The sequence below is a fragment of the Bombina bombina genome, chromosome 4 (genome assembly GCF_027579735.1).
Source record: "Bombina bombina isolate aBomBom1 chromosome 4, aBomBom1.pri, whole genome shotgun sequence".
Classification (NCBI taxonomy): Eukaryota; Metazoa; Chordata; class Amphibia; order Anura; family Bombinatoridae; genus Bombina; species Bombina bombina.
This window is the reverse complement of record NC_069502.1, coordinates 1,125,123,357-1,125,137,228: the sequence shown is the minus strand read 5'-3', so window position 1 is coordinate 1,125,137,228 and position 13,872 is coordinate 1,125,123,357. Positions and strand designations below refer to the sequence as shown.

The window sequence follows — 13,872 nt, the reverse complement described above, 5'->3', positions numbered from 1 at the left end:
CAAACGTCTCTTGTCTGTTAGAGACAGAGTCATGGACACTGAATCTATCTGGAAACCTAAAAAGGTGACCCTTGTCTGAGGAATCAAGTAACTTTTTGGTAAATTGATCCTCCAACCATGTTTCCGGAGAAACAACACTAGTTGATTCGTGTGAGATTCTGCAGAACGGAAGGACTGAGCTAGTACCAAAATATCGTCCAAATAAGGAAACACCGCAATACCCTGCTCTCTGGTTTCCATAAAGCAGGGCACCAAAAACCTTTAAAACAGATTCTTTGAGCGGTTGCTAATCCAAAAATGGAAAAGCAACGAATTGGTAACGCTTGTCTAGAAAAGAGAATCTCAGGCACTGATAATGATCTGAATGAATCGGAATATGAAGGTATACATCCTGCAATCCATTATGGACCTAAAAGTGTCCTTGCTGAATAAAAGGCAGAACAGTCCTTAAAGTCACCATTAGAAAATTGGTACTCTTACATAACGATTAAAAATTTTCAGATCCAGAATTGGTCTGAATGAAATTTCCTTCTTTGAGACAATGAATAGAATTGAATAAAAACCCCAGACCTTGTCCCTGAAAAGGAACTGGCATGACTACCCCTGAAACTCCAGGTCTGAAACACACTTCAGGAAAGCCTGAGCTTTAACTGGATTTGCTGGGATACGTGAGAGAAAAAAATCTTCTCACAGGAGGATTTATTTAGAATCCTATTCGAAACCCCTGAGAGACAATACTCTGAAATCATTGATTTGGACCAAATTATCCAAAACATTCTTGAAAAAACCCTTAATCTGCCCCCTACCAGCTGAGCTGGAAAGAGAGAGAGTCGTATGCGGACTTAGGGGCTGGCTTTTTGGTTTCTTAAATGGGTTGGAATTATTCAATTTAAAGAAGGTTTCCAATTAGAAACAGAATCCATAGGGAAGGATTAGGTTTTTGTTCCTTATTTGAAAAAAAGAACGAAAACAATTTAGAAGCTTAATATTTACCCTTAGGTCTCTTATTACCTTGGAAAGAAGAGATAGCAATCTAGACTTAAAAAGTCATATCGCATTCCAAGATTTAAGCCTCAAAACTCTTGTAGCTAAAAATAGCTAAAGACATAGATCTAACATCAATTTTGATGATATCAAAAAATGGCATCAGAACTGATTAGTATGTTGCAGAAAGCGAAAAATACTAGATAAATCAGAATCCAATTCTTGTTGCGCTAAATCTCCAACAAAAAAGTTGATGCAGCTGCAACAACAGCCAAAGAAAATGCAGGCATGAGACGACCTGAACATAAATAAGCTTTCCTTAGATAAGATTCAAGTCTCCTATCTAAAAGAACTTAAGTACTATCTTCCATAGGAATAGAGGTACATTCAGCAAGAGTAGAAATAGCCCCAAAAAGTTGAGGATCTTTTCCCAAAACTCTATAGAAATTGCTGGTAAAAGGATACAATTTATTAAACCTTGAAGAAGGAATAAAATAAGTACCCGGCTAATTCCATTCCTTAGAAATCATAAGAGAAATAGCATCAGGAATGGAAAAAAACCTCTGGAGCAACCACAGGAGGTTTAAAAACAGAATTTACTAGTTCTAATATCAAGAGGACTAGTTCCTACGATATCCAAAATAATTGACACTTCTTTAACAAAGAACGAAAATACTTCATTTTAAATAAATAAGTAGATTTGTTAGTGTCAATATCTGAGGAAAGATCTTCTGAATCAGATAGATCCTCATCAGAAAGGGATAATTCATTATGTTGTCGGTCATTTGAAAATTCATCAACCTTATGAGAAGTTTTAAAAGACCTTTATATTAATTAGAAGGCAGATAGCAGACAAAGCCTTCTGAATAGAATCAGAAACAAATTCTTTAAATTTCATAGGTATAATGTACATTAAAAGTTGAAGAAACAACAGGAAATGCACTATTAACTGATGGATACAATATCTGCATGTAAAAGGTTTATCATACAATGACATTCGGAAATAAAATGCACTTAGCTTTAGTAGAACCGACATCAGGCAGCAAAGTTCCAACAGATACTTCTGAGGCAGGATCAGATTGAGACATCTTGCAAAATGTAAAATAAAAAACAACATATAAAGCAAAATTTGTCAATTTCCTTATATGACAGTTTCAGGAATGGGTAAAAAAATGCAAATAGCATAGCCCTCTGACATAGAAAAAGGCAAGAGGCAAAAGCAATGGGGCAAATAAATAATGAAAAAAATGTAGCGCCAAGTATGACGCACAACGTAACTGGAAATTTTTTTGTCGCCAACCATGTCCGGAAATGACACACTTGCGTCACTAACGACGCAACCCTGTGTGAACCTCTGCGTCAATTACGATGCCGGAAATGACATACTTGTGTCAACGGACGTGCCTTTCGCGCCAAAAAATTCTCGCGCCAAGAATGACGCAATAAAGTGTAGCATTTGGCGCACCCGCAAGCCTAAGTCAGCCCGCAATTTGAAACAAAGTAGTCCATTAAAAAAAAGACTAAAACCCAGGTAAGAAAAATATTTCTTAATATTAACTTTCCCCAAATATGAAACTGACAGTCTGCAAAAAGGAAATACATGAACCTGACTCATGGCAAATATAAGTACAATACATATATTTAGAACTTTATATAAATGCATAAAGTGCCAAACCATAGCTGAGGTGTCTTAAGTAATAAAAACATACTTACCAAAAAGACACCCATCCACATATATCCAAACCAGTACTGAAACAGTTATCAGTAGAGGTAAGGGTATATGAGAGTATATCGTCAATCTGAAAAGGGAGGTAGGAGATGAATCTCTACGACCGATAACAGAGAACCTAAGAAATAGACCCCCGTTAGGGAAATCATTGCATTCAATAGGTAATACTCTCCACGTCCCTCTGACATTCGCTGTACTCTGAGAGGAATCGGCTTCAAAATGCTGAGAAGCGCATGTCAACGTAGAAATCTTAGCACAAACTTAACCACCTCCATAGGAGGCAAAGTTTGTAAAACTGAATTGTGGGTGTGGTGAGGGGTGTATTTATAGGCATTTTGAGGTTTGGGAAACTTTGCCTGGTAGGATTGTATATCCCATACGTCACTAGCTCATGGACTCTTGCCAATTACATGAAAGAAATGTTGGGTTCAGTGTCCCTTTAAGAACAAGGTTAAGACTCCAGGGAGAAGTAAGCGGTTTAAACACAGGCCTGACAGAACGACTGCACGTCTGGTACATCCGCCAGACGTTTACGTAACAAAATAGACAAGGCCGATATTTGACCCTTGAACCCTTTGAGTGCTAAGCTGAATTTAATATTTTTTTTTTGTTTTTTACTAATTTCATAAAACATTTTTTTTTACATTTTTATTTTTCCCCCCAGATCTCCAAGACTTATACCATTGGAAAGGTTAGGCGATTACCTACCAATGGTAGGTCTTGTGGGTCTGTAGCTGCTTAGATCCCTGAGATACAGGTTTCTAAGCAGCATGCCCCCTTTCCCTATACTTTGTATTAACAATTTTAAATAAAGTTGCGCGGTGACGTCATTACGTCATTGCGCGTGACGTCACCACACGTAACGTCACTATGCAGGCCCGATCGCCGGGGTAGGAGCTGTTGGGGGCCTGCAGATTGCATAAAAGGTAGTTGAGTGCTAATGACGGCTCTGAGCCGTCATTAGCACTCAAGGGGTTAAGGAACTTGCTGATAAACCCTTCTCCAAACCCTGTTGGAGAAAAGACAAAATTCTAGGAATCTGAACTCTACTCCAAAAGTAGCTTCTGGATTCACACCAATACAGATATTTTCGCCACATCTTATAGTAAATCTTCCTGGTAACAGGCTTACGAGTTTGAATCATGGTCTTAATGACCGACTCAGAAAACCCACGCTTAGATAAAATTAAGCGATCAATCTCCAAGCAGTCAGATTCAGAGAAACTAGATTTGGGTGAAGGAAAGGCCCTTGAAGTAGAAGGTCCTTCCTTAGTGGAAGTCTCCAAGGAGGGAGAGATGACATCTCCACTAGATCTGCATACCAGATTCTGCAAGGCCAAGCCGGTGCAATGAGGATCACAGACGTCCTCTCCTATTTGATTCGAGCAATGACTCAAGGAAGGAAAGCGAAATAGGTATGCAAGACTGAAATTCCAAGGGACCGCCAGAGCATCTATCCGTACAGCCTGAGGATCCCTTGACCTTGACCCGTACCTCGGGAGCTTGGCATTATGCCGAGATGCCATGAGATCCAGTTCCGGCTATCCCCATTTGAGAATCAAGCTGGAAAACACTTCCGGATGGAGTTCCCACTCCCCAGGGTGAAAGGTCTGTCTGCTCAGAAAATCCGCTTCCCAGTTGTCCACTCCTGAAATGTGGAACGCAGACAGACAGCAGTTGTGGGTCTCCACCCACTGAATTATCTTGGCTACCTCTGTCATGGCCAAGGAACTCTGAGTTCCCCCCTGATGGTTGATGTAAGCCACTGATGGCCGAGAAGAGGACTGAAGCGCCACACAAGAATCGAAACTCTTTGATTTCCTGACTTCTGTCAGAAAAATTTTCATCGATAGGGCATTTATTATAGTTCCCAAGAACAATACCCTTGTAGCTGGAATTAAGGAATTCTTTTCCAAATTCACCTTCCATCCGTGAGATCGCAGAAAGGATAACATCAACGTGTGGGATTTTGCTTGTTGAAAGGATGGCGCCTGATCCAGAATGTCGTCCAGATAAGGCGCCACTGCAATGCCCCGCAACCGGAGCACAGCCAACAGGGATCCCAGAATTTTTGAAAAAATTCTGGGAGCTGTAGCAAGGCCGAATGGAAGAGCCACGAACTGGAAGTGTTTGTCTAGAAATGCGAACCTCAGAAACTTGTGATGATCACTGTGGATGTGAACATGCAGGTACGCGTCCTTTAAATCTACTGTTGTCATAAATTGACCCTCTTGAACCAAGGGAAGAATGGAACGAATAGTTTCCATCTTGAAGGACGGTACTCTGAGGAATTTGTTTAGACTTTTGAGATCTAAAATTGGTCTGAAAGTTTGCTCTTTTTTGGGAACCACGAACAGCTTGGAGTAAAATCCCAGACCCTGTTCCTGCATTGGAACAGGAACTATCACTCCCAGGTTGGAAAGGTCCCGAACACAGTGTAAGAATGCATCTCTTTTTATTTGGTCTACAGATAATCTTGAGAGCAGAAACCTGCCCCTGGGAGGAAAGGTCTTGAACTCTAGTTTGTATCCCTGGGACACGATGTCCACCGCCCAGGGATCTTGAACATCCCGAACCCAAGCCTGAGCAAAGAAAGAAAGTCTGCCCCCACAAAATCCGGTCTCAGATCGGGGGCAGTCCCTTCATGCTGACTGAGTCACTTGCGGGCTTCTTAGATTGTTTTCCCTTGTTGCAAGGCTGATTGGGCCTCCAGGAAGGGTTGGACTGTTCCTGCTTGGTAGAGGAAGGCTTACCCTTGAAGTTTCGAAAGGAACGAAAATTACTGACGTCCTTTCTACTTATTCCTCTTATCCTGAGGGAGGAAATGACCCTTTCCTCCCGTAATGTCAGAAATAATTTCCGCCAATCCCGGCCCAAACAAGGTCTTACCCTTGTAAGGAATCGCCAAAAGCTTAGACTTAGATGACACATCCGAAGACCAGGATTTTAACCATAAAGCTCTGCGGGCCAGTACGGCAAACCCGGAAATCTTTGCTCCCAGCTTAATAACCTGTAGGGAAGCATCCGTAATAAAGGAATTGGCCAACTTAAGGGCCTTGATCCTATCCTGGATCTCTTCAAGGGGAGTGTCTGTCTGGATAGAATCAGACAGTGCATCAAACCAGTATGCCGCCGCCGCACTAGTGACGGTAGCAATACACACCGCAGGTTGCCATTGTAAACCCTGGTGTACATACATTTTCTTAAGCAACTCCTCCAACTTCTTATCCATTGCATCTTTAAAGGAACAACTATCCTCAAGATTCCTTGATAGAGTCAGACTTCTTAGGATTAACTACAACAGTAGTGTCGGAGTCATCCAAGGTAGCCAAAACCTCCCTAAGTAACAAACGGAGGTGTTCCAGCTTAAACCTAAAAGATACAACTTCAGTATCAGAAGAAGGAATTACACTGAGTCTGAGATTTCACCCTCAGATGCTACCGAAGTATCTTCCTCCTCAGATTTCTGGGAGGGAACATTGGAGATAGTCACGACTGTGTCAGAAACTTACTCACTGATTCTTTACATTTCCTCTTGTGCTTTCCCTGCAGCATGGGAAAAGAGGACAACGCATCAGATACCGCAGAGGACATGAGGGAAGCGATGTCTTGCAACGTAATTCCAGGTGGCGTAAGAGAGGAAGCGCAGGACACTGCATGTGTGGACGATAAATTTTGGGACACTTGAGGAGAAAGCTGCGGCATATCTTTAACATTGTCAGAAGACTCCTGAACAGCATCCACCTTAGACAATGTTGGCTCAGAAAAAAGTCTATCCCTGTAATGTAAAGTTCTCTCAATTACATGAGGAACAGAAAGGGATTGGTGGGTCCACGTTAGCATCAAAACATAAAGAACATGTAAAATCCTGCAGGGCCTCTTGGTCCATCTTTATCCCAGAAGAAATAAAGTCAGCACTTACCTTTAGACTTCTGCCAGGAAGCAAGGCAGCTCACTAGGTTTGAGAGGCCAGTTCCCTCACATGGACCTGTGGAAGAAACAAAGACAGAGTAATCTTACTCAGGCTTGCAAAGTTAGGGCAGCATTAAATACATGGGAGGCGCAGTAAGGATTGTACCCCACAAGTTCCCATTGCTTAAAGGGACAGTCAACCATAGAATTGTTATTGTTTTAAAAGATAGATAATCCCTTTATTACTCATTCCCCAGTTTTGCATAACCAACACAGTTATATTAATGTACTTTTTACCTTTGTGATTACCTTGTATCTAGGAACCTTCTTCCAGCCCCCTGATCACATGACTGTGACTGTTTATTATCTATTGTCTTAAATTTAGCATTGTATTGTGCTAGATCTTAAATAACTTTCTGTGCCTGAACACAGTGTTATCTATATAGCCCACGTGTACTTTCTGTCTCTTTGTGTTGAAAAGAGATTTAAAAAGCATGTGATAAGAGGCAGCCCTCAAAGGCTTAGAAATTAGCATATGAGCCTACCTATGTTTAGTTTAAACTAAGAATACCAAGAGAAAAAAGCAAATTTGATGATAAAAGTAAATTGGAAAGTCGATTAAAATTAAAAGTTCTATCTGAATAATGAAAGTTTAATTTATACTTGACTGTCCCCACCACTGCTCTACTGAAGAGACTGATATGGACTATGGCTATACCCTAGGACAAAGCAGAACAATCTTGCACTGCTGAAAAATAATATAAGCTTGCTAGAAGAAACTTCTTTCAAACACCTAAACTTTACCACTTCCTTGCTCTAACGTAGGCAAAGAGAATGACTGGGGTTGGAGGGAAGGGAGGTGATATTTAACAGCTTTGCTGTGGTGCTCTTTGCTGCCTCCTGCTGGGCAGGAGTAATATTCCCAATAGTAATTAGATGATCCGTGGACTCACCGTGTCCTCACCGTGTCATTAGAAATAAATTTACATTTCACTTGTGTTGTAAAAAAATACTTACCTTTCAATCTTGACCGCTTCCTCCGCCCGTCGCAAGGCCTCTTCCTGGGTCTAAAATGAGAAATCCGGCTTTCTCCAATCACAGCGTTGAATCAGACACTGATTCCCCCGGGGGGAAGCCGTGATTGGGGGATGACTGATCCATCATTTGTGATGTCATAAATGGCTTGTGATGACCAGGGGAAGCTGGAGCGGCTGTCAAGTTTAAAAGGCAAGTATTTTTTCACAACACAAGTGAAATGTATATGAATTAAAGTGCCCCTGTTTTTAATCTAATTTTTAAAAACCGGGCACTTTAGCATCAAAATTTGCATTCACTTTAATTTAACTCCATGTATGAATGTTACTGCCAGTTTAGAGAACAGGTTTAAGCAAATCATACCTTGTTTTACAATCTCTGGAAGTCCATCTGGCTCAAAGTACGCTTCTTCCTCACTCCCTGTATGTTTAGTATTACTTGCTGTCTTTCTTATCCTTTTTGACATCCTCAGGGGTGTTGTAGATTTTTGTTCTTCAGAGTTGTCTTCACCTCGTTGCCTCTTGCCACATTTCTTTCTTTCACCCTGTAATGTTCCCTTGTTTTTCAAACCTCTTTTGTTATTTACGGTAGTTTCAGAGGGCTGTGACGTAGCGCTAACTTCTTTTGCACTTTCATATTGCTTCAGCTTTGAATTCAAAAAGTCTATTTGATTTCTTAATGTATCATTAGCATCCTCAAGTTTATGGGATTTTATTAGCAAAGTACAGTATTTTTCAACTGTCTCATCGGCTTCCAATGTCTTTTCTTCCAAGGACTGCTTAAGTTCTTCCATCTCTGATATTAAATCATTCTCACTAGTGTCCAACTCTGCACCTAAATGAAAAATTAATTTGTTACATAAACTGTAATCTTTTAAAAGATTTTCTAATGAAGTAGGCAGAGTGTATTAAAATAATCGCTAGCACTTACTGAAACCTATTAAAGTGACTGATACAGTCTCAAACAGGTTTATAGCATATGCAAATCATGACTATGGTACAGGTAAAATGTGTACATCCGAAATGCATCATAATATCTTGGAGAGATTACAGATTTTGAAGGCAGCAATTTCCAGCTAAATAACATGAACAACATTTTGCTACGGTACCTAATTTAACTGTGAGATAACATAACTTTAAACAGCTTAATTTAAAAGAAAAAATGTGTTTCTTTAAATGCAGAGTACTACTGAGCACTATTCGCAATTTTGCTATGTATTTAAAGGGACATGAACCCCTTTAAGATACATTTGTAAGCCTGATTACCATTGGTGACATCAATGGATCCAAAACTCATCAAAATGACATAAAAGCGTTTAGATAGATAGACAGATACAAACAAGATTGCATACTTTTCGGTTTCTGAATGAAGTCATTTGAGGCCTGTTCCTGCTTCAAGATATGTTTCTGCAGCTGCTCTTTATCATGTTCCAGTTGTTTACATGATTTCTTTAAATGATCTAGTTTATTGCATTTAGTCTCATTTTCCTTCTTCAGCTGAGCAATGTCGGTCTAAGAAGTAAAGAATAGATATTATTGGATATAGTAAAAACACACAAATATTGATATGGAAACAAAATCAATACTATATGTTCATTCCTTGTATCTCCTACAACAAACCAACAAATCATTGCAGACTGTTTTTCTTGCAATTATTAAACATGAATACACATACTGAGATAAACTGTTATGCAAGAGCTTAGCATGTAAGCAAAGGCCATAGTAGAACTGCACAATTCAGTTTTCAGATGCTACAATGCTAAGCAGTATTTAGAGATTAGTGATACAATACAAACAAATATTGCTGCCAAGTCAACACTTGCCTTAAGTTGGTTAAACTCTACCAGCTGCCTCTGTGCATTGCTCAATGACTGAGCCAATTCCCCATTGCTTGTTTTTAAGCAATCAATCTCATGTTTGTGAGCGTTTAGAAGTCCTTCAGCTGATGATAGCTTCTCTTGGTAATGCTGAATGTCTTCTTTGTGCTTTAAAAAATGATAATGATTACAACAGTTATTCATAAAATGCTGCCGCTATTATAAATCTATTTTGCCAAAAAAAAAAATCATTTTTGAATATGCATTCAACAAAGAGCATCCTAACATGTAAAACAGTGCTTCAGTTTTATATTTAGAAACTTTCAGAAATAACTAACAGAAGATTTTATAGAATCTATATTTATCTTTATACATCTTAGCATATTAAAATTGAGGATGAATTTATTACTTGAGGACATAGACCTTTAAATGTCTGGCTCATTTTCTTCCATAGCATCTATTATGTTACATTTTACAAACTTGTATATAACTGCAGCAAAACTAAAAGAACTATAGTATAAGACCCTTTAGAACAACTAAAAAGAAAATTTATGCTTACTTGATAAATGTTTCTTTTTAGACACGATGAGTCCACGGATCATCATCCTTACTTGTGGGATTTCACCTCCTGGTCAGCAGGAGGAGGCAAAGTGCACCACAGCAGATCTGCTATATATAGCTCCTCCCTTCCCTCCCACTCCAGTCATTCGACAGAAGTTAGGAAGAGAAAGGAAAAGCCAAGGTGCAGAGATGTCTGAAGTTTACAAAAATTAACAACCTGTCTTAAGAGAACAGGGCGGGCCGTGGACTCATCATGTCTAAAAATAAACAAATTTATCAGGTAAGCATAAATTTTCTTTTCATTTTAAAGACACGATGAGTTCACGGATCATCATCCTTACTTGTGGGATACAATACCAAAGCTAGAGTACACGTATGATAAGGGAGGGACAAGACAGGGAACCTAAACGGAAGGCACCACTGCTTGAAGAACCTTTCTCCCAAAAACAGCCTCAGCCGAGGCAAAAATATCAAATTTGTAAAATTTAGAAAAAGTGTGAAGAGAAGACCAAGTTGCAGCCTTCCAAATCTGTTCATAGAATCATAGAAGCTTCATTTTTGAATGCCCATGAGGAAGCAACCGCCCTAGTGGAATGAGCCGTAATTATTTCAGGAGGCTGCTGTCCAGCAGTCTCATAAGCAAAGCGGATGATACTCCTCAACCAAAAAGAAAGAGAGGTAGCCGTAGCTTTCTGACCCTTACGTTTTCCAGAGAAAATTACAAATAGAGAAGAAGACTGACGAAAGTCCTTAGTTGCTTGTAAGTAAAACTTCAAAGCACGGGCAACATCCAAATTATGCAGAAGCCTTTCCTTCTGAGAAGAAGGATTAGGACACAAAGAAGGAACAACAATCTCCTGATTAATGTTCCTGTCGGAAACAACCTTAGGAAGGAACCCTAGTTTAGTACGTAAAACTACCTTATCCGAATAGAAAATAAGGTAAGGCGAATTGTATTGCAACGTTGAAAGCTCAGACACTCTTCGAGGTGAAGAAATAGCAACAAGAAATAAAACTTTCCAAGATAACAACTTAATATCTAAGGAATGCATAGGCTCAAACTGAGCCCCTTGAAGAACCTTAAGAACTAGATTAAAACTCCATGGAGGAGAAACTGGTTTGAACACAGGTCTGACAAAAAGATTGAACATCTGGGACATCAGCCAGACGTTTGTGTAACAAAATAGATAAGGCAGAGATCTGACCCTTTAGGGAACTCGTCGACAAACCCTTCTCCAATCCGTCTTGGAGAAAAGACAAAATTCTGGGAATCCTAACTCTACTCCATGAGTAGCCCTTGGATTTACACCAATAAAGATATTTACGTCATATCTTATAATAATTTTTTCTAGTTACAGGCTTACAAGCCTGAATCAAGGACTCTATGACAGAGTTAGAAAAACACTGCTTGGATAAAATTAAGCGTTCAATCTCCAAGCAGTCAGCTTCAGAGAAATTAGATTTGGATGAAGGAAGGGTCATTGAATGAGAAGATCCTTCCTCAATGGTAGTCTCCAAGGTGACAGGGATGACATGTCCACCAGATCGGCATACCAAATCCTGCGACGCCACACAGGAGCAATGAGAATCACAGATTCCTTCTCCTGTTTGATTCGAGCAATGACCCAAGGAAGAAGAGCAAACGGGGGAAAAAGATATGCAAGGCTGAAGGACCAAGGAACTAACGCATGGGGATCCCTGGAACTTGACCTGTATCTTGGGAGCTTGGCATTCTGACGAGATGCCATGAGATCTAACTCCGGCCAACCCCATTTAAGAATCAGGTTGGAGAATACCTCCGGATGGAGTTCCCACTCTCCCTGATGAAAGGTCTGCCTGCTCAGAAAATCCGCCTCCCAGTTGTCCACCCCTGGGATGTGGATCGCTGACAGATGGCAAGAATGGGCCTCCGCCCACCGGATTATCTTGGCTACCTCGGTCATCGCTAAGGAACTCCTCGTTCCTCCCTGATGACTGATGTAAGCCACTGTCGTTATGTTGTCCGTCTGGAATCTGATGAACTGGGCCGAAGCCAACTGAGGCCAGGTCAGAAGAGTATTGAAGATCGCTCTCAGTTCCAGGATGTTTATAGGAAGAAATAGCAAATAACAAAAGTGTTCAGGAAATAAGTCCCCTGTGTGCTCTAGATGTATATATGAGAGACCCAAACAAAGGGGGATACAGTCCCAATACAGTCCGTGTCGGAAGGGACAAAGCGGTCAAAAACAGTTCTAATAATCCACTGCAGGAAATTCCAAGCTTAAAGTCTCAAAACAAGTTCCCGGAGTGTCTGTACATTCCGTTTCAGCCTAGGTGTCACGGGTAACAAATACAAATTATATATGAAAGTCACTGTGGTAACAGATCATCCGTCATCTCTTACCCTCCACTGGTCTGGTGGGGTGCCTGGGCACACTGCTGTACTTCACCTCGGACTGGCGATAGGACCCTTCCGGGGGGGTGCAGCTTGTGTGTCCTCCTTGGCGTGCGAAGAGATCCGGCTGTAGTGAAGACGTGCTTCTCAGTGCGTCACCCGTGACGTAGCTAGGCACACTGCGGATAGTGAGACGTGATAGGGCAGAGAACAAGCCCGGGAGCCAAATTGGATACAGCAAAGTGAGCACCTGATCAGAAGCGGTTTACCCAACCACTGTTGAACACAATTAGCAATAAAAAGATATGCTGACTCAAGTAGATATTGCTGGAAACAACTTGTTTATTTGGAAGTCCAAAACAAGTCAGAATAATTACAAGTTATTTCCAGCAATATCTACTTGAGTCAGCATATCTTTTTATTGCTAATTGTGTTCAACAGTGGTTGGGTATACCGCTTCTGATCAGGTGCTCACTTTGCCGTATCCAATTTGGCTCCCGGGCTTGTTCTCTGCCCTATCACGTCTCACTATCCACAGTGTGCGAAACGCGTCAGGCGTTTTTGACTGTGACCTAATTATTCTGACTTGTTTTTGACTTCCAAATAAACAAGTTGTTTCCAGCAATATCTACTTGAGTCAGCGTATCTTTTTCTTGCTAATTGTGTTTATAGGAAGAACAGACTCCGCCTGAGTCCACACTCCCTGAGCCTTTAGGGAAACCCAGACAGCTCCCCACCCTAGAAGGAATCACCCAGGATGGTCTGCAAAAGCATGTTCCCTGGGATAGATGATCCAGAGACAACCACCATTGAAGTGAGTCCCTTGTCTCCTGTCCCAGGATTATTTGAGGAGACAAATCCGCATAATCTCCATTCCACAGCCTGAGCATGTTTAACTGCAGAGGTCTGAGGTGAAACCGAGCAAATGGAATGATGTTCATTGCCGCCACCATCAGTCCGATTACTTCCATGCACTGGGCCACTGACGGCCGATGATTGGACTGAAGGGCTCAACAGGTATCTAGAATCTTTAATTTCCTGACCTCTGTCAGAAAAATCCTCATAGATATAGAATCGATTAGAGTTCCCAAGAAAGTCCCCCTTGTCTTCGGGATTAAGGAACTCTTTTTCAGATTTACCTTCCACCTGTGAGTTCTCAGGAAGGATAGTACAATGTTGGTATGGGACTTTGCTTGATGACAAGATGGCGCCTGGATTAGAATATCGCCCAGATAAGGCGCCACCGCAAGGTCCCGCGGTCTTAGAACCGCCAGCAGAGACCCCAGAACCTTTGTGAAAATTCTGGGTGCCGTGGCCAGCCCGAAAGGAAGAGCCACGAACTGGAAGTGTTTGTCCAGAAAGGCAAACCTTAGGAACTTGTAATGATCTCTGTGGATAGGAACATGTAGATATGCATCCTTTAAGTCCACTGTCGTCATAAATTGACCCTTCTGGATCAAGG

The 13,872-nt window shown here is 41.0% G+C and overlaps 1 protein-coding gene across 1 annotated transcript in view; it reads right to left on the bottom strand.

The window, feature by feature from the left end:
* Positions 1 to 13,872, bottom strand: part of CENPF (centromere protein F) — a 225,590-nt gene that overhangs the window by 47,879 nt on the left and 163,839 nt on the right. Inside the window, exons 19-21 of the mRNA XM_053712493.1 lie at positions 9,482 to 9,643; positions 9,011 to 9,170; positions 8,023 to 8,493 (exon numbers count right to left, since the gene is read on the bottom strand). Of these exons, the coding sequence (XP_053568468.1) occupies positions 8,023 to 8,493; positions 9,011 to 9,170; positions 9,482 to 9,643 (793 nt within the window). The remainder of the gene's footprint in view (positions 1 to 8,022; positions 8,494 to 9,010; positions 9,171 to 9,481; positions 9,644 to 13,872) is intronic.